Raw genomic sequence first — 23,230 nt, 5'->3', positions numbered from 1 at the left:
GAAGATAGGAGGAGGAGTGGGGTCTGGGATTCCCAACTTGCTCCGGATTTGTGATGAGAATAAATGTAGCAAACTTCAACACGTTGCAAAGAGAGGTTTCACAAAAGTAAGGACAAGGGCTGTGATTCTTTCAGGAGAGAGAATGGCCAGTATACAAAAAGCCACACACATAAAAGCCCCTTTGAAGAACATGATGTAGCCACAGTTGGGAGTGGCGGATGCAAGGATGCAGAAAGGGTATTTCCCTTGAAGAGTAGATGGGGAGGCTGGGACTGGCAGGAGGTGCTTTGTCTCATTACTTCTAGAAAGAGACTATATGCAGCTGACCTTTTCAACTGCACTTAAACTGAAGGATTAGGCTTTCCATGAATCTTCCCAAATTTGTCACTCATTTACTATATGAAAGGAAAGTGACAGCTATCTCCAGCAAAAAGTGTAAACAATTTACACTGTGTCTGAATTAAGGGGCAAAAAGCAGACCCAGATTTAGTAAACTGAAACGCAAACACTTGCAGCATACAATGAATGGAACAGAACATGAAATAGTAATACCTGAGTTATGGATTGGCTTCAGTAACTTGTAAAAATAACAGGGCAAATGAAACCAGCTCATGCAACTTCCTGAATTCCCTTGCACAAAGGAAGACTTTTAAAAACACAACTACAAAAGAATTCGAATGCTGCAAATGGACACTGTAGCATCAATAATAGAAAATATTATTTCTTTTAAGAGTGGTTAACGAAATATTTCAAAATCAGCTAGACCCTGAACTAAACCTTATCCCAAAGACCAAATATACTGGATAACAAGTCTACACACATTCAGTCAAAAATCTTCAATACCAGTCTAGGCAGTGCTCACTCAGAGGCAATTCTGCTCTTCTGAAAAACTGACATTCTTTCTGGGGAAACATTCAAAGTAACGTAAGTAGTAAGTAGAAGAAGCAAGATCGAAAAAGTATTGACGCTTTTGAACTTTGGTGTTGGAGAAGACTTTTGAGGATACCGTGGACAGCCAGGAAAACGAACAAATGGATTATAGAACAAATCAATCCAGAAATTTCACTCGAGGCTCGAATGACCAGGCTCAAACTATCATACTTCAGACACATTATGCGAAGACCCAGCTCCCTTGAGAAGTCCATAATGCTGGGGAAAGTTGAAGGAAAGAGAAGAGGATGACCAGCAGCAAGGTGGATAGACTCTTATCACGACAGCCATGAATGCACCACTGAGAGACCTTAAAGGCCGAGTTGAAGACGGATCATCCTGAAGAGAATCTATCTATGTGGTCGCTAAGAGTCGAAACCGACTCTTAATCAATCTTAATCAATCAAGTGCTTAATCAATCAATCAAAGTAGAAAGTTGCTTTATGGAACAAAGGACATAAGTGGCACGGAGTAGTTGTCTAAATTATGCCCTAGAACAGCACACTGAGAACTTCCATTTTTTAAAACACTGCCACTGTCCTTACGAAATGAAGCAGAATCTGTAAATGGGAATGAGGAAACGTTTGTACATGATAAGTGTATTGAAAGATTATGCTTAACGTGCGATCACCTTGAAAATCCCTATTATTAAACAATTTTCCAGTTAATGTTTTTGCAAAACTAAAATCACCGCAAAGGGATTCATTGTATATAAAATGTACATAACACGATTCATTTTTAAAACGAATCGAGCAAGCAGCTGCAAAGGGTTCTTGTAGAGAGGACCAGTCATTCACACAATCACCCTCAAAACATGAGTCAAAAAGGTTTTTCATGGCCAAAATAATCTTTGATACCCTGGCATTGGCAACTGATTTTAACCTCCCTTAACAATTACTTGCTGCAGACAGAACAAACTGCTTACTTTCTGAACCTCCACTCCCACAACACACCTAAACATTTAACAGAAACTTACAACACCACAAACAGAAAAAGATTAACTTCCACCATTCAACACAACACAGCACAACACGGGGCTAGGAGGAAGTGGGCAGCTTTACTTTGTAAAAAGGTCAGCCCCCTCTGATTGTGTCTTTATAACGCTGGTGGTTTCAGTCCATATTTCTTTGCAGCTTCTGTCTGGGCACAGGCAGCAGCACCACAGTGCGATCTACATCTCAGACCCTTCCTGGTTAATAGCTTTGTTGAACATGTTAATGGCTTTATCTAGATTGTCTCTCTGAACCACAATTGTCCCCATAGTTTCATATGCAAAGTCACCTTTATGATCAATTTCAGTGGCCTTGCTTATTAGTGCCAAACTTTTATCTAAATCCTGCTTCCACTGAAGTTGCAATGTGATTCTCAGTTTATTGAGTATTTGTTTTATGTTTTCCCAATTATTTGCCAAGTGTGCTTGTTTACAAGTGTGCCTTCTTTCACAGGAACTGAATGTACCCAACCCCGTCTTTATCCTCGTTCCTTTCCCCCCATTTTTTGTATCTGGTGTTTTTGAGGTTGTAAGCATTTTGGCAAGGATAGGCGATTCTTCTCCATTTATGTACGGTGCTTAGTTCATGTTAAATGCCTTACGCATAAATGAGGAGAACGTTGAATGCCACCCATAGAAGGGAGCAGTCCTGTTTTTGTACACAGGCCTGTTTATCTCAAGATGGTCCAAAAGGGTTACTGAGAAACCTCAATCGTTTCTGTATTGATCTCACTTTGGACTCACGGTAGACACCCTGGCTCAGTTTAGAGTTCAAGCCAAACTGTGGTTTGTGCTGTTATCTATCTATCTATCTATCTATCTATCTATCTATCTATCTATCTATCTATCTATCTATCCTGCTCTTCCTCAGAGGAGCTCAGAGCAGTGTATATGGTTATTTTTATCTTCACAACAACCCTGTGGGGTAGATTAGGCTGAGAGATACCTGACTGGCCCAGAGTCACCCAGTGAGTTTCATGGCTGAATGGGGATTTTTGAACTTGGGAGCTTCCAGGCATAAAACAACTTATTGAAAGTGTTGACACAATGTGCGGCAGCTGTGAAAAAGGCCAATTCCATGCTTGGAATCATTAGGATTGAAAAATAAAACTGCTATTATTATAATGCCTTTATACAAAACTACAGTGTGGCCACATTTGGAGTACTGCATAGTGTTTTAGTCACCCTATCTTAAGAATGACATTGTAGAAGTGGAAAAGATGCAGAAAAGGGCAACCAAAATCATCAGGGGCCCAGAGCACCTTCCTTAAAAGTCAAGGCTATAACACCTGGGGCGTTTCAGTTAAGAAAAAAGACGACTGCAGGGAGACATTATAGAGGTCTATAAAATCATGCATGGTGTGGAGAAAGTGGATAGAAAGATTTTTTTTCTCCCTCCCACATACCACTAGAACCAGGGGTCATCCCATGAAACGATTACCAAAATGTTTAGAACTGACAAAAGGACATACTTGTCACACAACACATAATTAACCTATGGAATTCTCTGCCCCCAGATGTGGTGCTAGCCAGCAGTCTGGATGGCTTTAAGAGGGGTTTAGATAAATTCATGGAGGACAGGCCTATCAATGGCTACTAGTCGGAGGGCGATAGGCCACCTCCAGCCTCAAAGGCAGGATGCCTCTGAGTCCCAGTTGCAGAGGAGTAACAGCAGGAGAGAGGGCAAGCCCTCACACCCTGCCTGTATGCTTTCCAGAGGCATCCGGTGTGCTAGTGTGTAAAACAGGATGCTGAACTAGATAGGCCTTGGGCCTGATGCAGCAAGGCTGTTCTTGCGTTCTTATGTAACAGCAAAACATGATTTAGAGCTGTTTATTTACTTTAGGGCCAGTTCAAACAGTGTGGCCAGCAGAACATATGAAGAAGAAGGCTTTGCTCTGATAGTGTGCCTGTTGGGACGTCGTCCATAGTATGTTACTTGATTGTTTGTGGAGGCCTTCAAGTACTTATCAGTAAGTCCATGCAGGATGCCCTGATGGGTGCACTCTTGGCATGCCCCCTTCTCCTTCACATGTGCAGCCAGCCCTATCGTTTGAACTGGCCCTTAGTTTTCCATCCTCTCAGTCCTTGGCTTCATCCTTCTGGCCTCCATGGTGCTACAATGGAGCAAAGGCTAAAACAGTAGATTGTCAATGGTGTGTGAATTCAGATTTCTCTGGTCTGGTCAGTGTGTCAATTGTATGTGTAAAAGTCGACATGTAAATATGTACCCCCCCACTATGTTTTTTTATGATTGTACATTTGCTTTCCCTAATGAATCTTTGGAATGGCCATTGGCCAGAGCAAGATTCCCAACCTTGGGTCCCCAGCTGTTGTCGGACTAAAACTAACAACTTGGTTGCTAACGGAGAAATAGACATAGTGGGCATAACAGAAACATGGTGGAACAGTGAGAACCGGTGGGACACTGTTATCCCTGGGTATAAACTCTATAGAAAGGACAGGGAGGGGCGCCTTGGAGGAGGGGTAGCACTGTATGTTAGAGAAGGGATAGAATCTAACAAGCTAGAAAACCAAGGTGGATTGGAGTCCTCCACAGAAACCCTGTGGGTGACTATACAAGGCCGGAAAGGGAACATGCTACTGGGGACGTGCTATCGCCTTCCGGATCAAAATGCCGACAGTGACTGGGAGTTGCAGGAGGAAATCAGGGAGGCGTCAAGGAGAGGCAGGGCTGTAATTATGGGTGATTTCAATTACCCACACATAGACTGGGTAAATTCACATTCAAGTCAGGACAAAGAAGTCAGATTTCTAGATACGCTAAATGACTGTGCCCTAGAACAGTTGGTCATGGAACCGACCAAAGAGAAGGCAACCTTGGATCTAATTCTGAGTGACACCCAGGACCTGGTGCATGATGTCAGGGTCATTGACCCTTTAGGGAACAATGACCACAGTGCCATCAAATTCAGCATACATGCGGGGAGAGAATCACCAAGGATGTCTAACACAAACATTTTAAATTTCAGAAGAGGAAACTTCTCCAAAATGAGGAGTATGATGATGATAAAGCTGAGGGGGAAAATCAGGAGAGTCACTTTGCTCCAGAGTGCATGGAGTTTATTCAAAACCACAATACTAGAAGCCCAGTTAGATTGTATACCCAAAAGGAGGAAAGGTACCACTAAGTCCAGGAGGATGCCAGCATGGCTAACGGGTACCGTCAAGGAAGCCATAAAAGGGAAGAGGACTTCCTTCCAAAATTGGAAGGCCTGTCCAAACGAAGAGAACAAAAAGGAACACAAACTCTGGCAAAAGAAATGCAAAGTGACAATAAGGGAGGCAAAAAGAGTTTGAGGAATATTTAGCTAACAGCGTCAAGGGGAATAACAAAAACTTCTTTAAATACATCAGAAGCAGAAAGCCTGCCAGGGAGGCAGTTGGACCATTAGACAATGAGGGAGTGAAAGGGATTATTAGGGAGCATATGGAGGTTGTAGAGAAGCTGAATGAGTTCTTTGCATCTGTCTTCACGGCAGAGGATACTGAGCATATAGCTGTTCCTGAACCAGGCTTTCTAGGGATGAAGGCTAAAGAGCTGAGTCAGATAGAAGTGACAAGGGATGATGTTCTAAACTGTCTGGAAAAACTGAAAGCTAACAAATCACCAGGGCCAGATGGCATCCATCCAAGAGTCCTCAAAGAACTCAAATGTGAAATTGCTGACCTCCTTGCTAAAATATTTAACTTATCCCTGAAATCGGGCTCTGTACCAGAGGACTGGAGAGTAGCAAATGTAACACCGATTTTCAAAAGGGATCCAGGGGCGATCTGGGAAATTACAGGCTGGTTAGCCTAACGTCTGTTCCAGGCAAATTGATGGAAAGCATCCTCAAGGATAAAATTGTAAAGCACCTAGAAGAACAGGCCCTGCTGGGAGTGAGCCAGGATGGCTTCCACAAAGGTAAATCTTGCCTCACCAACCTTTTGGACTTCTTTGAGAGTGTCAACGAGTGTGTGGATCAAGGTGATCCAGTTGACATAGTCTACCTGGACTTCCAAAAAGCTTTTGACAAAGTTCCTCATCAAAGACTCCTGAGGAAACTTAGTGGTCATGGGATAAGGGGATAAGTACATGTGTGGATTGCTAATTTGTTGAAAGACAGGAAACAGAGGGTAGGTATAAATGGAGAGTTTTCACAATGGAGGGAAGTAAGAAGTGGGGTCCCCCAGGGATCTGTAATGGGACCGGTGCTTTTAAAATTGATTCATTAATGATCTAGAAGAAGGGGTAAGCAGCGATGTGGCCAGATTTGCAGATGATACCAAACTCTTCCGGGTAGTGAAATCCAAAACGGATTTTGAGCAGCTCCAAAAGGATCTCTCCAAACTGGGGGAGTGGGTGACAAAATGGCAAATGCGGTTCAATGTTAGCAAGTATAAAGTGATGCACATTGGGACGAAAAACCCCAACTTCAGGTATATGCTGATGGGATCCGAGCTGTCGGTGACTGACCAGGAGAGGGATCTTGGGGTTGTGGTGGACAGCTTGTTGAAAGTGTCAGCTCAATGTGCGGCAGCTGTGAAAAAGGCCAATCCCATACTCGGGATCATTAGAAAGGGGGTTGAAAATAAAATGCCTAATACTATAATGCCCTTATACAAAACTATGGTGCGACTACACTTGGAGTACTGTGTACAATTCTGGCGACCACATCTTAAAAAGGACATTGTAGAACTCGAAAAGGTACATACAGAAGAGGTCAACCAAGATGATCAGGGGCCTAGAGCACCTTTCTTATGAGGCAAGACTACAACACCTGAGGCTTTTTAGTTTAGAAAAAAGACGACTGCGGGGAGACATGATAGAGGTCTATAAAATCATGCATGGTGTGGAGAAAGTGGAGAGAGAGAAATTCTTTTCCCACTCACACAACACTAGAACCAGGGGTCACTCCATGAAATTGATTGCCAGGAGGTCTAGGACCAACATACGGAAGTACTTTTTCACACAACACGTGATCCACTTGTGGAACTCTCTGCCACAGGATGTGGTGACAGCCAACAACCTGGATGGCTTGAAGAGGGGTTTGGATGACTTCATGGAGGAGAGGTCTATCAGTGGCTACTAGTCGGAGGGCTGTGGGCCACCTCCAGCCTCAAAGGCAGGATGCCTCTGAGTACTAGTTGCAGGGGAGTAATGGCAGGAGAGAGGGCACGCCCTCAAGCCACACCCTGTGGCTTCCAGTGGCATCTGGTGGGCCACTGTGCGAAACAGGATGCTGGACTAGATGGGCCTTGGGCCTGATCCAGCAGGGCTGTTCTTATGTTCTTAACTCCTATAATTCCCAGCCACAATGCAACTGAGAATGATGGTCGTCCAGCAACATGGAGAAGAGAGCTGGTCTTGTGGTAGCAAGTATGACTTGTCCCCTTAGCTAAGCATGGTCCACCCTGGTTGCATTTGAATGGGAGGCTTGATGCACTGTAAGATATTCCCCACAGGGGATGGAGCCACTCTGGGAATTGCATCTAGGTTTCAAGTTCCCCTCCTGGCAGCATCTCCAAGACAGGGCTGAGAGAGACTCCTGGCCGCAACCTTGGAGAAGCCGCTGCCAGTCTGTGAAGACAACACTGAGCTAGATGGACCTATGGTCTGACTGACTCAGTATATGGCAACTTCCTATGTTCCTAACATCTGGGGATGCAAGGTTGGGAACGTCTGGACTAGAGGATCTGTGGAACTGAGTTGGAATCCAGGACCCTTGTTGTCGTGTGGCAGCAGCAAGATGCTTAGCAGGTGGCTCTCTTGGGCCAGTTGCCTGAACATGTTCTGTATTCTGTGGCATCTAGTCCTTAGTATGTTGCTTTTTTGGTAATCGAGTCAAAGGCAACAGCAAAGCAATCACCATCATTTTCACTAACATTGCTTGCTTTGAATTTTGGACCTAGGAATTTTGAATTTCTTTTGAATTTTGGACACAGGAATTTTATGGCACTGTGAATGGGATGTAACAATACAGGTTGAGTATCCCTAATCCGGATATCCGAAATCTACCATGGCGTGCTCTCGCAGCACCGATTCAACATTATTTTCACATGAAATCTGAATTTCATCACCACCTAAACTGCCATGTTTGAGTCTAATATGACCAGCAACATTATTGTGTTGAAAATTTTCTCGCAATTAGTTTTCATTACATTTACAGCTACCTGTAGTAATCGTAAATTCAATGCTTATCTGTTTTTATACTTTAAATAAAACCTAAAAATAATAAAATACAGTGTACAGTAACCTTTCGTATTTAGACTTGGATCCCATGCTCAAGATATCGCTCCCCTGCTAACTTGGCAAAGAGGCACCTTTTAATGTGGTGATTCTCTTTTATTTAGCAGGGGGAGAGTAACTGGCCCTATCCACCAGCAGCACAGTACCTCCAGTGACTGTTGCTGGTGTCTATCTGATGTTTCTTTTTAGATTGTGAGCCCTTTGCGGGACAGGGATCCATCTTATTTATTTATTATTTCTCTGTGTAAAACGCCCTGAGCCATTTTTGGAAGAGTGGTATAGAAATTGAATTAATAATAATAATATCTCATTACAGTATACAAATGTTCCAAAATCTGGAAAAGTCCAAAATCCGGAACACTTCTGGTCCCAAGCAGTTCGGATAAGGGATAGTCAACCTGTACTGTTTTCAGAGACTTCGTAAACAAAAAAATCTCATCATTCTGAAAGAGAACATATTTTTCTAGAGGGTTTCCCATTTCCCTCAGTTTTTCAGTTTTTCCCTTACAGGCTTTTGCAGTGGTGGGGGTGGTTTCTCCTGGCCACCAGAAGCCCTCATTTAACCAGGAGGAGCACCTGTTGGTTCATAAGTGGTGCATGTGTCTTTCAGTTGCTAAGTTAGGCTGGTCTGGTGCCGATTCCTGGGCAAAGTTGCTGTGGGAGCGGTTGGGGCCAGGTTGAAACCATCTGTACTGTTTATTCCTGGCAGGCATCCCTCCCCGAACAGAATGAGAGGATGGATCAGAGGCCCTATGGTGAGGGGTCTGAAAAGTCTAGGTGATATTTGTGCTTCCAACTTGCCCCACAGAAGACGCAGTACTGCCCTCAGGTCAGCAGCAGAGCCCATGCTTTGCATGCAGAACATTTGAGTTCAACCTCTGGCATCTCCAAATAAGGGTGACAAAGACTCCTGCGTTCTCCCTCTCCCTCTCTCCCTCAACTCCCTATGATTTTTATAGTTGTTATTTGGAATCTTAGTTACTGTAAGCTGCTCTGTGAACAGAAGAGTGGGATAGAAAAAGTATATCAATAGGGACTGCAAGGAATCCTGACAGGGATCAAATGCAGGTTGCGGGCTGCCATTTTGTTGTTTCTGGTCTTGCAACACATAGTTCAACTCTTCTCTTTTGTTGTTCTTCAGGTCATTAAGCCAGAAGGCTGTGACAATGAATCAGAAGCCGCTCAAGAAACGGATGCTCCTGGGAATTCACCGGCTACTTGCATACTTGATCGTTCAGGAAAAGGCGATTCTGACGTCGTAATAGAGGCTCAGTTTGATGATAACGATGTTGGGAGCGAACAAGAGAGCTTGAGAAAACTTGAGGATATCAAGCAGTTGTCCCTGGGGGCCGCTGAAAAGCGTAAGTTAAGTTCTGGCCCTAAATGGTTGACCCATCTGTCAGTTCTCTCCCCCACCGTCCCCTTCTTTTAGCTTTAAAATGCAGAATAGATACTTAAGGTTGTAACTCTGTGCATGCTTGCCTGGCAGTGGGCCCCACTAAATACTGTTAAACTTACTTCTGAGTAAATTTGCACAGTAAATTGCCTTGTTTCAGTAGAGTGGCTTTTGGTAACTGTGTGAGGTCCCTGCTTTGATATTTAGAACTTCCAAGGTGGTCTTTCTCTTCCTGTAAGTGCCAGCTTGCTGGAAGGGCCATATCCGAAACAGCTATGTATGAAAACTGTAGCAGCCCACAAAACCTATTACCTGCCCACATACAGTGTAACTAGGGGAAGAACATGCAAGGAATAACCCCTGCTAACTTGGCAAAGAGGCACCTTTTAACGTGGTTAATCAATCAATCAATTAATTAATTACATTTCTATACCGCCCAAAACGCAAGTTCTCTGGGCAGTTTACAAAATGATAAAAACAGCCAATAAAAGATTAAAACATTTCAATAATTAAAATTAAAAGTTGAAATGTTTAACTTTTAAACATTAAATTAAAACGTTTAACATTAATGTTAATTTAAAAGTTTATTTAGCAGGGGGAGAGTAACTGGCTCTATCCACCCCCAGCACAGTACCTCCAGTGACTGTTGCTGGTGTCTATCTCATGTTTCTTTTTAGATTGTGAGCCCTTTGGGGACAGGGATCCATCTTATTTATTTATTATTTCTCTGTGTAAACCGCCCTGAGCCATTTTTGGAAGGGCGGTATAGAAATCGAATGAATGAATGAATGAATGAATGAACTGTTTCAGGCACATGAACCAGGACTTAGTTATAGCAGGGAAAGTAAGAAAGGCTTCAAGGAAAGAGTGGGTTTTGAGGAAGGATCTGAAGGAGGAGAATTCATGCAGGTGTTCTGGGAGGCAGTTCTAGGCATAAGCAAGGGAGAAAGGGCGGGGACATCAGAGGGAGCCGGGTATCTTTGCATGGTTGAGAGCGGTGGAGCTGGAGAAAGGGAGGTCATGGGCAGCAGTGCAAGGGGGATATGAGAAGTAGGCAGAGGCTGGGCCAGGGAAAGCCTTGGAGGTGGACCTTGGACCTGGAGCATGTGCTGTCTCTGGGAGCAAACAGGAACCCCGTGTGAGGATCTAAGGAGGCCATGCAAGATGGGATCCGGGCATCAAGAAAGGTGAATGATTCTGGTAGCAGAGTGCAGGATGGAGGAGAGGGAACCAGGACGAGCCAATGGGAGACCAGAAAGGGGATGGCTGCAACAAGGCCCGAGAGAACCAGGACAGGAGTGAGAGGTTCTGCTGAGGAGGGGCATCGAGGAAGGGCTGTATTCTTGCAGTGACTTAAAGGACAAAGTGGCAGGATTTGGCAGCCATTTTATTTGTTTATCTATATCTATCAACCAATCAATCAATAAAGTATGTAAACCACTTTGGGAACTTTTGTTGAGAAGCAGTATATAAATATTCGTTGTATTCATATTTGGCAGAGTGCTGAATATAGGGGAGTCAAAGCCAACACTTTGCACCCAAGTGACAGGCTGGGTATTGTCAATGGCCAAGAAGATAATGAGGAGAGCAGGGCTGTGTTCCCCCTAGCAGGGATTCCCAGATGTTGACTACAATTCCCAGCATCCCCAGCTTCAATAGCCTTTGTTTGGGGATCATGGGAGTTGGAGTCAGCAATATCTGGGATTCCCTGTTAGAGGGAACACTGGAGCAGGGCTTGGGAGGAAGGGTGAATTCAGAAATGGATAGATTGTGCTTGAGACGATGATCCAAGCTGATATGTCAGACAGGCAGTTGGTGATGGGGAATTGGACAGAGGGGAGAATGATCCCCTCTAAAGATATCTAGCATATGTCAGGTAAGAGATTCAGCATATGGGTGCTTATATGCCAGTGCCAGAAGCTCTGAGCCAAGATGGCTGAGCTGGAGTGCTTGGTTGCTAATGAAAACATAGATACAGTGGGCATAACAGAAACATGGTGGAACAGTGAGAATCAGTGGGACACTGTTATTCCTGGATATAAGCTCTATAGAAAGGACAGGAAGGGGCAAATTGGGGGTGGAGTAGCACTGCATGTTAAAGAAGGGATAGCATCTAACAAGGTAGAAAACCTAGGAGGACTGGAGTCCTCGACAGAAACCCTGTGGGTGACAATACAAGGCCTGAAAGGAAATATGTTATTAGGGATGTGCTATCACTCTCCTGACCGAAACGCTGACAGTAACTGGGAGTTGCAGAAGGAAATCAGGGAGGCATCAAAAAGAGAGACAGAGCTGTAATAATGGGTGATTTCAATTACCCACATATGGACTGGGTAAATGCACAGTCAGGTAATGAGAATAATTCTAGTCAAATTTCTAGACACGCTGAATGACTGTGCCCTAGAACAGTTGCTCATGGAACCAACCAGAGAGAAGGCGACCTTGGACTTAATCCTGAGTGGTGCCCAGGATCTGGTGTGAGATGTCATTGTCATGGAACCTTTATAGAACAGTGACCATAATTTGATGAAATTCAGCATACATGCAGGGAGAGAATCACCAAGGAAGTCTAACATAGACACTTTGAATTTCAGAAGAGGAAACTTCTCCAAAATGAGGAGTTTGGTGAAAAGATAATTGTAAGGGAAAATCAGGAGAGTCACTTTGCTCCAGAATGCATGGAGTTTACTTAAAACCATAATACTAGAAGCTCAGTTAGAATGTACATCAAAAAGGAGGAAAGGTACCACCAAGACCGCAAGGATGACAACATGGTTAACAGGTGAAGCCAAGGAAGCCATAAAGGAGAAGAAGACTTCCTTCCGAAATTAGAACGCCTGCCCAAATGAAGAGGATAGAAAGGAACACAAACTCTGGCAAAAGAAATGCAAGGTGACAATAAGGAAGGCAAAAAGAGAGTTTGAGAACATTTAGCTAAAAGCATCAAGGGGAATAACAAAAACTTCTTTAAATACATCAGATGCAGGAAACCTGCCAGGGAGGTGGTTGGGCCATTAAAGGATGAGGGAGTGAAAAGAATTATTAGGGAGGATATGGAAGTTGTAGAGAAGCTAAACGAATTCTTTGTTTCTGTCTTCATGGCAGAAGATACTGATAGTATACCTGTTCCTGAACCGGGATTCTCAGGGACAGAGGCTAAAGAACTGAGTCAGATAGAGGTGATGCGAGACGACGTTCTAAACCATCGTTAAAAGTTAAAAGTTAACAAATTGCCAGGGCCAGATGGCATCCATCTGAGAAATTGCTGACCTCCTTGCTAAAATATATAATGTATCCTTACAATCAGGCTCCGTTCCAGAGGACTGGATAATAGCCAATGTACCACCAATTTTCAAAAAGGGATCCAGCGAGGTTCTGGGAAATTATAGGTGGATTAACTTACTGTCTGTTCCGGGCAAAATGATGGAAAGTATTCTCAAGGATAAAATTGTTAAGCATATAGAAGAACATGCCCTGCTGGAGGAGAACCAGCATGGCTTCTGCAAAGGTAAATATTGCCTCAACAATCTTTTTGGAGTTCTTTGAGATTACTGTGTGGATAAAGGTGATCCAGTTAACATAATATACCTAGACTTTCAAAAAACTTTCAACGAAGTTCCTCATCAAAAACTCTTGAGAAAACGTAGAAGTCATGGGCTAAGGGGACAGGTTCATGTGTGGATTGGTAACGGGTTGAAGGACAGGAAACAGAGGGTAGGTATAAATGGACAGTTCTCTAAATGGAGGAAAGTAAGAAGTGGGGTCCCCCAGAGATCTGTACTATTCATAAATGATCTAGAAGTTGGGGTAAGCAGCAAGGTGGCCAAATTTGCAGATGACACTAAACTATTTTGGGTAGTGAAATCCAAAACAGATTGCAAGGAGTTCCAGAAGGATATCTGTGACCTGGGGGAGTAAGCAACAAAATGGCAGATTTGGTTCACTGTAAGCAAATGTAAAGTGATGCATATTGGGGCAAAAAACCCCAACTTCACATATACGCTGATGGCGCCTGAACTGTAACGGATTGACCAGGAGAGGGATCATGGGGTTGTGGTGGACAGCTCGTTGAAAGTGTCGACTCAATGTGCTGCAGCTGTGAAAAAAAGCAAATTCTATGCTTGGAATCATTAGGAAGGGGGTTGAAAATAAAACTGCTAATATTATAATGCCTTTTTACAAAACTATGGTGTGGCCTCATTTGGAGTACCGTGTACAGTTCTGGTCACTATATCATAAGAAGGACATTGTAGAACTGGAGAAGGTGCAGAAGAGGGCAACCAAGATGATCAGGGGCCTGGAACACCTTCCGTATGAGGCAAGGCTACAGCACCTGGGGCTTTTTAGTTTAGAGCGGGGGAAACAACTGCAGGGAGACATGATAGAGGTCTATAAAATCATGCAAGGCGTGGAGAATGTTGATGAAGATAGATTTTCCCCTTTCTCTCATAATACTGGAACCAGGCATCATCCCATGAAACTGATGTCCAGGAAATTTAGGACCAACAAAAGGAAGTATTTTTTCATACAATGTATAATTAACCTATGGAATTCTCTGCCACCAGATGTGGTGACAGCCAACAGCTGGATGGCTTTAAGAGGGGTTTAGATAAATTCATGGAAGACAGGTCTATCAGTGGCTGAGGGCTATAGGCCACCTCCACCCTAAGAAGCAAGATGCCTCTAAATACCAGTTGCAATGCAGCAAGAGAGAGGACGTGCCCTCAACTCCTGCCTGTGGGCTTCTCAGAGGCATTTGGTGTGCCACTGTGTGAAACAGGATGTTGGACTGGATAGGCTTTGGGCTGATCCAGCAGGGCTGTTCTTATGTTCTTAAAGGTAGAGGTGGGGGTGGGGGTGGGGCGTTGTGAGTGTATATATGTTAACCATGGAGTGTGATGAAATCACCCAGGGATAGCATGTAGAGAGAGAATAGCCAGGGGCCAAAATAGAGCCCTGAGGTCCCCAGCAGACAGAGGGAAATAGGAGTAACATAGAAAGCTGCCTTACACTGAGTCAGACTATTGGACCATCTAGCTCAGTACTGTCGATTCTAACTGGCCACAGCTTTCCAAGGTTTCAGGTAGGAGACAGCTATCGAACCTGGGACCTTCTGCATGCAAAGCAGATGCTCTGCCACTGAGCTACAGCTCCATCCCTTCCCTCTCTGTGGAACCCTCGAAAGAGCCACTAGACAAGCAAAGGATCATTTGAGGACAGGGTCTCTGAGTGGCACAGAGGGAGTCAAGCAAGAGAGAGTGATCCGCGAAATCGAAAGCAGCAGAGAGGTCCAGAAGGAGGAGGGCAGAATAGAGACCTTGTGATGGAGCAGTTTGCTCTCTGTAGATCGGTTACTCGAAATCATGGAGTCTTAATCTGAACTCCAAATGTTGGTTTGGTCATACATAAAAATGAAATAATTGTTTTCATTCACAAGCTAAAGAGAACATGGTTTCATGAGGGCAGAATGCAGGCAAGGGAGATTGTAATGTCTGACAGCCAAGTAGCGAAGGGGACCGAACGCAGGCCTGGGGAGACCTGAGTTCGAATTCCTGCTCACTCATGAAGCCCAGAGGGTGGCTCTCTCTCAGGCTCTCTCGTTCAGCCTCAGTGACTCTGCAAGTTGCTTGTGAAAACAACCCCCTTGCACATGGTTCTAGAGCAGGCCTGCTCAACTTTGGCCCTCATGCAGATGTTGGCCTACAATTCCCATAATTCCTGGCTATTGGCTGCTGTGGCTGAGAATTATGGGAGTTGTAGTCCAAAAACAGCTGGGGGCCCTAAGTTGAGCAGGCCTGTTCTAGAGGAAGGGTGAGGTACAATTAAGAGTAGATTCTTTTAAAAATATTATTATTAGAAATAGGACTGGTTTACATTGTGAAAGGAAAGAGAAGATATCTCCTTGTCCCCCGAGGGCTCACCATCTGAAAAAGACACGCAAGGGAACACGCCTAGGGGGACAGTTGCTCTCCCCCTGCTCAATAGAACAGAACCACCACTTGAAAAGTTGCCCAGTTAGCAGATCTTAAGCAGGGCTGAGAGTGGTTAGAGCCTTGAGTTGCATCTAGAAGGTGCCTGGGGAATATAATACAGGAGGACCTTGCTATTCGCGGGTCCAGCACTCGCGGTTTTGTGTATCTGCAGTCGGGTAATTAGCATCCAACCTCAGTATAAGCGGGGGGAAAGGTGAACAAAAAAGGGTTAAACCCATGGGTCAGGGGTGGCCATAAATGACCTTGGAGGTCATTTCTGGCCACGATTTTGACTGCCTAAGAGATCTGGAGCCATTTTATGGCTCATAATGGAAGGTAAGAAATGTGATTTTCAGCCCCATAGGTGAGGGTGCAGCATGGGAGGGCCCCATGAGGGTCCATTTGGTGGGTGGGGGGAGAACTGGGCAAAACCTGCCATTTTTGGCTGATTTTCTGTGTCTGAGAACCTGCCCCGCCCCCCGCCGATTTCCATTGCCTTAATGCCCTGTTATTTGTGGATTCACTATCCGCGCGCCACCCACCCCCACAGAACAGAACCTAATGGGGTTCTCCTGTATACCTGTGGTCAATCACTCCTGCTGGATGCTCCAAGCAGCCTTCAAGGGCAGCTCTTACATGATGGTCATAAAGTCTGGGTTGAAAAGCTGCAAATAATGGGAAGTCCTGAAGCGATGCACCAGCAGCATCCAGAGGATGGTAGAAGGCTTCATTCTCAGTTCCCCCAACCCCCCTGCCCCGATCATTCCCAGAGCCTTTCCTTTCCAGGTTTTGAATATTTATTTATTTATTTATTTACTTACTTATTTTATTTAAGCGATCCAGACAAAGTGCTTAACATAGGATTTATCTCAAAAATGGTGTCCAGCATTTCTGTTGATGTCGGGTGTGGCTACGTGTCTCAGATAAAACTTATGTCATTGATGTAACACATGTAATATGTGGGTATATTTTGCAGTGTTTTGAACTTCTAATATGCAGTCAGCAAAGGAGACTTTTGCATTTGGGGGTGTCCAGTATTCTGTTTGTGAAGGAATCCCCTCTACCTGGCACAAGCCAGAGGAGTAAAGGAATCACTTCTGCGGTACCCTTGCAAGCATCCTCAGTCTAGACGGATGCAGCTCTGATAGCCGGGCTTTGATATAGATGTATTCTGTGCTTGGGCTCATGCTGCTGGAAAGAGGAGGTGGATGCTGCAGCTGGGTGATCCCTCTGCCCAAACTTGCATTGCAAGGAGAGAATTCCGTGAGCCTCAAGATTTCAGTCTGTTCAGGCTTTGTACACAGCAAGCCTCCTTGGGCTCAAATTCAGTCTAAACTTACACACAAGCTCTCTGGTTTCTGGAGCTCTTAAGGAAGCCTTAGCCGTGCAACTGGTAGCAGTTGTCCTATAGCCAAGAGTAGCGCTTTCTGCTTGGAAATGCTCTCCAGCCTCCTCCCTGTTTGAAGGTCTAAATAAAATTAATGGAATGCTTCCGCCTTGCCAGGATCTGCTCTTGCCAAATGAGTCTATTTGCTTTCTCCATGTCTCCTCAAAGAGCAATGCCCAGATGCTTTGGCTGGCTCTTGGGGACCTGACTTGGAGGAGGAGCAACCGTGGCTATACATGGAGGGGGTGCTGTGTCCTTTCTACTCTAAGTGGTTTGCCTTCCTGACTCTTGGAGGAGTTGGCACATTTTGAAGACTTGAAGCTCAGTCCCCCAGCAGTGAGATGGTGTCACTCCCACTTGTCCAGGAGAACTTCCTGCTAGATTGCTGGTGGTTCTCTGTATTAAAAGTCAGGCTACCTGAGCAGGGGTGGTGATGGGAGACCTGGTTATGTATATGCATGTTGATTGGGATGGGAGGCTAAGAGCCAGCATCTCCAGTTCATTGCAATACAATGAACTGGAATTCATTCAGTGCAATGCAGGCAGTTTAAACCAACTAACAATGCTACTAGATTGGGAATTCCCAACCTTGGGTCCCCAGATGTCGTCAGACTACAACTTCCACCAGCCCCCACTACAATGATCTCTGGCCATTGTGGCCTGGGATGATGGGAGTTGTAGTCCAACAACATCTGGGGACTCGAGGTTGGAAACCCCAGTCTTGGAGAACATCAGAAGAGTGTAGACTGCTGGTTTAGACCAAAAAGACCCATCAAATCCAGTACCCTGCTTCCCACAATAGCCAACCCAATGCGTTCAGGAAGCTCACAAGCTGGCATGGAGGCAGCGCTTAACATCTGGTATCCAGTGGCATACTGCCTCTGAATAAGGAAGTTCAATTCAGCCAGGTTATTTCTAACCCATGTGTATAATGAAGTTCCTCAAAGCAGTTTACAAAGATGTGAGGATAAAAACAGCAAAAATGGGTAAAAGCGAAGTCAGTCAATCAGCAGGACACACCAAGACAAAACAGCAGCTCCAATCCATTGTATGGCCCAGGTGAATAAAACAATCATGACCTGATGCTGAAAACATGATTAGGTGCCAGGTGAGCAGCCCGAGGGAGAGGAGAGCTGGTCTTGTGGTAGCAAGCATGACTTGTCCCCATAGCTAAGCAGGGTCTGCCCTGGTTGCATCTGGATGGGATACTTGATGTGTGAGCACTGCAAGAGATTCCCCTCAGGGGATGGAGCCACTCTGGGAAGAGCAGAAGGTTTCAAGTGTCCTCCCTGGCAGCATCTTCAATATAGGGCTGAGAGAGATTCCTGTCTGCAACCTTGGCGGTTTACAATGATTTAGCATATTGCCCCCCAACATTCTGGGTACTCATTTTACCGACCTCGGAAGGATGGAAGGCTGAGTCAACCTTGAGCCCCTGGTCAGGATCAAACTTGTAACCTTCTGGTTACAGGGCGGCAGTTTTACCACTGCGCCACCAGGGGCTTAATCCCCTAATTGGGAGCACCCATAGAAGGGCCCTTTCCTTCACTGCCACTTGCCCTCCCTTTTGATGTTGGAAGCATCCAGAGTCGGTCCTCTCATGCAGATGTTAAGATGCAGCGGATGGAGGAGCTCTTTCAGGCACTCTGGTCCTAAACTGTATTGGGCTTTAAACTTGAAAAGCAGCACTTTGCATTGTGCTTTTGCATTGCAACAATTTGTTTGGCGTTCAGCCAAAGCAATTCCTACCTTGCATATACCTCCAGTCCACCTGCAATATGCAGCTGGTAGCCCGGAGTGAAATACTGTGAGGGTCTTTGGGGCTGAGCTACTCCACGCAGCTTGCAGGGATGTTCCTCCCATGCCCTGCGCTGGGGCATCTCAGCCAGGGCACCATAGATTTGTCTTTTTTAGGGCATGTTTGCATACCACTGATGCAGTGCAAGGGTAACTGATGTTGCAGAGTCGGGTCCTGGGCGGATGTCTGCGCCTAGCCAGATTCCGGTCACTCCTGCGCTGATGGCAAGTTCTCCTTCTCTGCTGAAGTGCTTAGCCCCAGCCTTTTCTCTGTCCACTTTGAAACTATCCTGTACACCCCCTAGAGAAGGGAAGGAAATTCCTTTGCTTGAATTTGTTAAAGTTTTTAGTGTTGTTGTGTTTTAAATTGTAAGCTGCCCGGAGATTTATATATGGGGTGGTATAGAAATGTCCTAAATAAATGAAGTGAGACCAAAAGGGATGCCGAGGTCCATATTTTCCTCGTATTTGTACTTTTTAATTATTATTTGTATTAACATTTTATTGTGTGTGTGTGTGTAGGATTTTACATTGCTTACCCCGCAACCTCCCCCCGCCTTAACATGTTCAACTTTCCTTCTCATTTCAACTCTTTCCACCCTGCTCAGGCTCATATAAAAGAGAAAATGAAACTTCCAGATGATACAGGAAACTTGTATTACTGACATCAATTGGTACATGCTTGATTCGTATGGAATTGCCCTAGAGTGGCACTTACAGTTGTTCCCCATGGAGGAAACAATGCAAAACAGAGCAAGGAGAGGGGGAAGCCTGCATGTTTAATAACATGCAAAGGTGCAGATTTTAAATCATGGCCTGATTTTGTAGGTTGCCTGTACGTTTTAGAAGGCATTTTCTGTCTCCAGAGTAACATCAGCTTAGGTATAATTCCAGCAAGCTGCTATATTAAAATGTTTATTGTGCTTCAGAGCCCCAAAGCTCTTCCCAAACTGCAGTGAGTACATAGTCAAACCAGCACCGCTGCTACCATACTAAGCATATGTCAGGTCAGACACAAGTGAACTAAAAATCAATCCCTGAAGCATTCTTGGCAGTCTTGATTTTTCTCAGAAGCCAAGTTTTTACCTGCTTAAAAAAAAAAAAAGATTTTGGTGGCCTACTTTGAGAAATTCATTTCACATGATAAGGGTGGGTTGGGAGGTCACCACAGAGAAGGCCCTGCTTCTTGTTTCAGAAGATGGGGCACTTTTAAGCAAGGGCTCCACACATCATGACTGCAGTGCCATCTAACTGTCCTATTCTGCATCGTCCTGAAGCTTCTAAGAACACATGAATCCCTGTGCTAGAAGTTCCACTTCCTCTTTTCAGCAGCGACCACCCAGATGCCCCAGGGCAATTGCAAGCAAAGCATGATGCTTGTCTAGTCCAAACATACAAATAGCTTTTGAGAGGGTGCTGAGGATGTTCTACTCTTGGTGCACCCTTTGGCGTGGCCACCTCCTCCTCTTCCTGCCCCTGCTGGGTCCATTTCCTTTCCTCTGTGCTTGACAAATGGAGTACAGTGCTCCAGGGGGTGTTGAGGCCCCTTGGTCTGGAAATTGGGGCTTATGGGATGCCACCCTTGTGCTGTGCTCTGTCTTTCCCAGGCTAGAGAGAACACTGATGATATCAGTCGCAGTGGCTACTAATGGAAGCGTATGGTGTGGCATTATGGGGCGGACCTTGTGGTTGGGGAGGTAGGGAACAGAAGAGCTAGAGTCATTCCACTCTTGACTTTGTCTTGTGCCATTGAGAACATAAGAACAGCCCTGGTGGATCAGGCCCAAGAAGGCCCATCTAGTCCAGCATCCTGTTTCACACAATGGCCCACCAGATGCTTCTGGGAAGCCCACAGGCAAGAGCTGAGGGCATGCCCTCTCTCTTGCTGCACTGCAACTGGTATTGAGAGGCATCATGCTTCTTAGGCTGGAGGTGGCCCATAGCCCTCAGACTAGTAGCCACTGATAAACCTATCCTCCATGATTTATTTATTTATTTAGTGCACCAAGGTCTCAGGGCAGTGTTTATCTAAACACTTCTTAAAGCCATCCAGCTGTTGGCTGTCACCACATCTGGTGGCAGGGAATTCCATAGGTTAATCATGCATTGTATTAAAAATCACTTCCTTTTTATCAGTCCTAAATTTGTTGGCCATCAGTTTCATCGGATGATCCCTGGTTCTAGTGTTATATGAGAGGGAGAAAAATCTCTCTATCCACTTTCTCCAAGCCGTGCATGATTTTATAGACCTCTATCATATTGCCCCTCAGTCTTTCTTTTTTCTAAACTAAAAAGCCACAGGTGTTGTAGCCTTGCCTCGTAAGGAAGGTGCTCTGAGCCCCTTGGTTGCCCTCTTCTGCACCTTCTCCAGTTCTATAATGTCCTTTCTGAGGTATGGAGACTAGAACTGTACACAGTACTCCAAATATGGCCACATCATAGATTTGTATGAGGGCATTATAGTATTAGCAGTTTTATTTTCAACCCCCTTCCTAATGATCCCTAGCATGGAATTTGCCTTTTTCACAGCTGCCACACATTGAGTTGACACTTTCAAGGAGCTGTCCACCACGACCCCAAGATCCCTCTCCTCGTCATTCAGTGATAGCGCAGACCTAATCTGCGTATATGTGAAGTTAATAGCTTTTTGCCCCAATATGCATCACCTTACATTTGCTTACATTGAACCTTATTTGCCATTTTGTTGCTCACTCCCCCAGTTTGGAGAGATCCTTTTGGAGCTCCTCGAAATCTCTTTTGAATTTTACTACCCCAAATAGTTTGGTGTCATCTTCAAATTTGTCCATTTTGCTGCTTACTCCAACTTCTAGATCATTTATAAATAAATAAAAAAGCATGGGTCCCAGTACAGATCCCTGGGGGATCTTTTTGAAAAGTCCAAGTATAGTCCAAGACTTTTGGACTTGGACTTTTTGAAAGTCCAAGACTTTCAAAAAGTCCAAGCTTTTTGAAAGTCCAAGTATACTCTGTCAACTAGATCACCTTTATCCACACACTTGTTGACACTCTCAAAGAACTCCAAATGGTTGGTGAGGCAAGATTTATTTACCTTTCCAGAAGCCATGCTGGTTCTCCTTCAGCAGGGCCTGTTCTTCTATATGCTTAACAATTTTATCTTTGAGAATGCTTTCCATCAATTTACCCCAGCACAGGTGTTAAGCTAACCGGCCTTTAATTTACTGGATTCCCCCTGGATCCCTTTTTGGAAGTCGGTGTTACATTGGCTGTTAAGTTTTCAGTGTACATGTTTGGAAGTCAGTGTTACAACAGAGCCTGATTGTAGGGATATGTTAAATATTTTAGCAAGGAGGTTGGCAATTTTGCATTTGAGTTTTGCACTTGACTCTCGGGTGGATGCCATCTGGCCCTGGCGATTTGTTAATTTTTAATTTTTCGAGACAGTTTAGAACACCATCTCTTGACTCCTCTGTCTGACTCAGTTCTTTAGCCTCTGTCCCTGAGAAGCTTGGTTGATGGGCAGGGGCCAGGGTTCAGTGGTTGTTTGAGAAGGCTCCAGGTCTAATCCCTGGCCAAAAAGAAAATTGTTAAAAAGGACCGGGTAGCAGGTGATGGGAAAGGCATTGATCTCGGACCCTGAAAAGCCACTACCAGTCAGACTGGACTGGGTGGGCCAGAGAAGCTGACTGGGTCTAGGACAGCTTCCTGTGTCCATCTGACAGTGGAGCGTTTGTGGCAGTGCTGAGCACGCACAGCCTTGCTTTGAGTCCTCCTTTGGACCTGGATGAGTTTTTCTAGACCAGGGTTGTTCACAGCATCAAATCCAGCCTTAAAAAGCAGCTTGGGTCTTCTGCAAACAACCCTTGTTCTTATGAGACTTTTAGCAGTGGAATAATGAGAATTTGCTCACTCTGCTTCTTTCTGTTGTGGGAAATGTATTTTTCATCTGTTTGCTGTTCTCTCTCTCTCTCTCTCTCTCTCTCTCTGTCCCCCTCATCAGAAAAGACAATATATTTTCATTTTCAAGTGGGAACTTCTAACGTTAATTGTGCTCTTCTTGGAGAGAGTCACACGTTTCCACCGTGGCCGCAGCAAGCCTGGAAAAAATAACTTTGGATCTGTCACGGCTAATAAGTGTTTTAATCTGATGCCTTTAAGGGCCCGCTTTGGCCACCTCAGCTGTCCTGGTTAATCTAATTTGTGCAAGGAACTTTCAAGAACTGTCTTTTTTTCTTTTTTAAACCCTCTTAAGACCAGAAGGAGGGGCTGCTGGCATAACCACTCTGCATCTGAATGCCTCATGCTGCTCTCTCTGAGGGGTGCTAACTTTGCAATTGCTGCATCTAATTTGCTGGTAATAACAGAACTAATTGGAGAGGTTTCTTGCCATTAGTGCCTAATTCTCTTTTCAGCAAAGCTATAACCATTTTTGGTTTTGTCAGGTAATCACCCGGAAGGGAAACAAGGATTAAAGCACGGTTTTGCTGGGCCGGAGTTGCTGGAGGCTGTTTGCACTGTAAGATAA

The 23,230-nt window shown here is 44.8% G+C and overlaps 1 protein-coding gene across 2 annotated transcripts in view; it reads left to right on the top strand.

Moving 5' to 3' along the window:
- DIS3L2 (DIS3 like 3'-5' exoribonuclease 2) overlaps window positions 1–23,230 on the top strand; it is a 309,415-nt gene that overhangs the window by 111,296 nt on the left and 174,889 nt on the right. For both annotated transcript variants that reach the window (XM_053311493.1, XM_053311492.1), the window contains one exon: window positions 9,316–9,535. In XM_053311493.1, coding sequence (XP_053167468.1) covers window positions 9,316–9,535 — 220 coding nt within the window. The remainder of the gene's footprint in view (window positions 1–9,315; window positions 9,536–23,230) is intronic.

The sequence above is a fragment of the Hemicordylus capensis genome, chromosome 3 (assembly GCF_027244095.1).
Source record: "Hemicordylus capensis ecotype Gifberg chromosome 3, rHemCap1.1.pri, whole genome shotgun sequence".
Lineage (NCBI taxonomy): Eukaryota > Metazoa > Chordata > Lepidosauria > Squamata > Cordylidae > Hemicordylus > Hemicordylus capensis.
The sequence above is the reverse complement of the archived record's forward strand: the minus strand, read 5'-3'. Positions and strand labels throughout refer to the sequence as shown.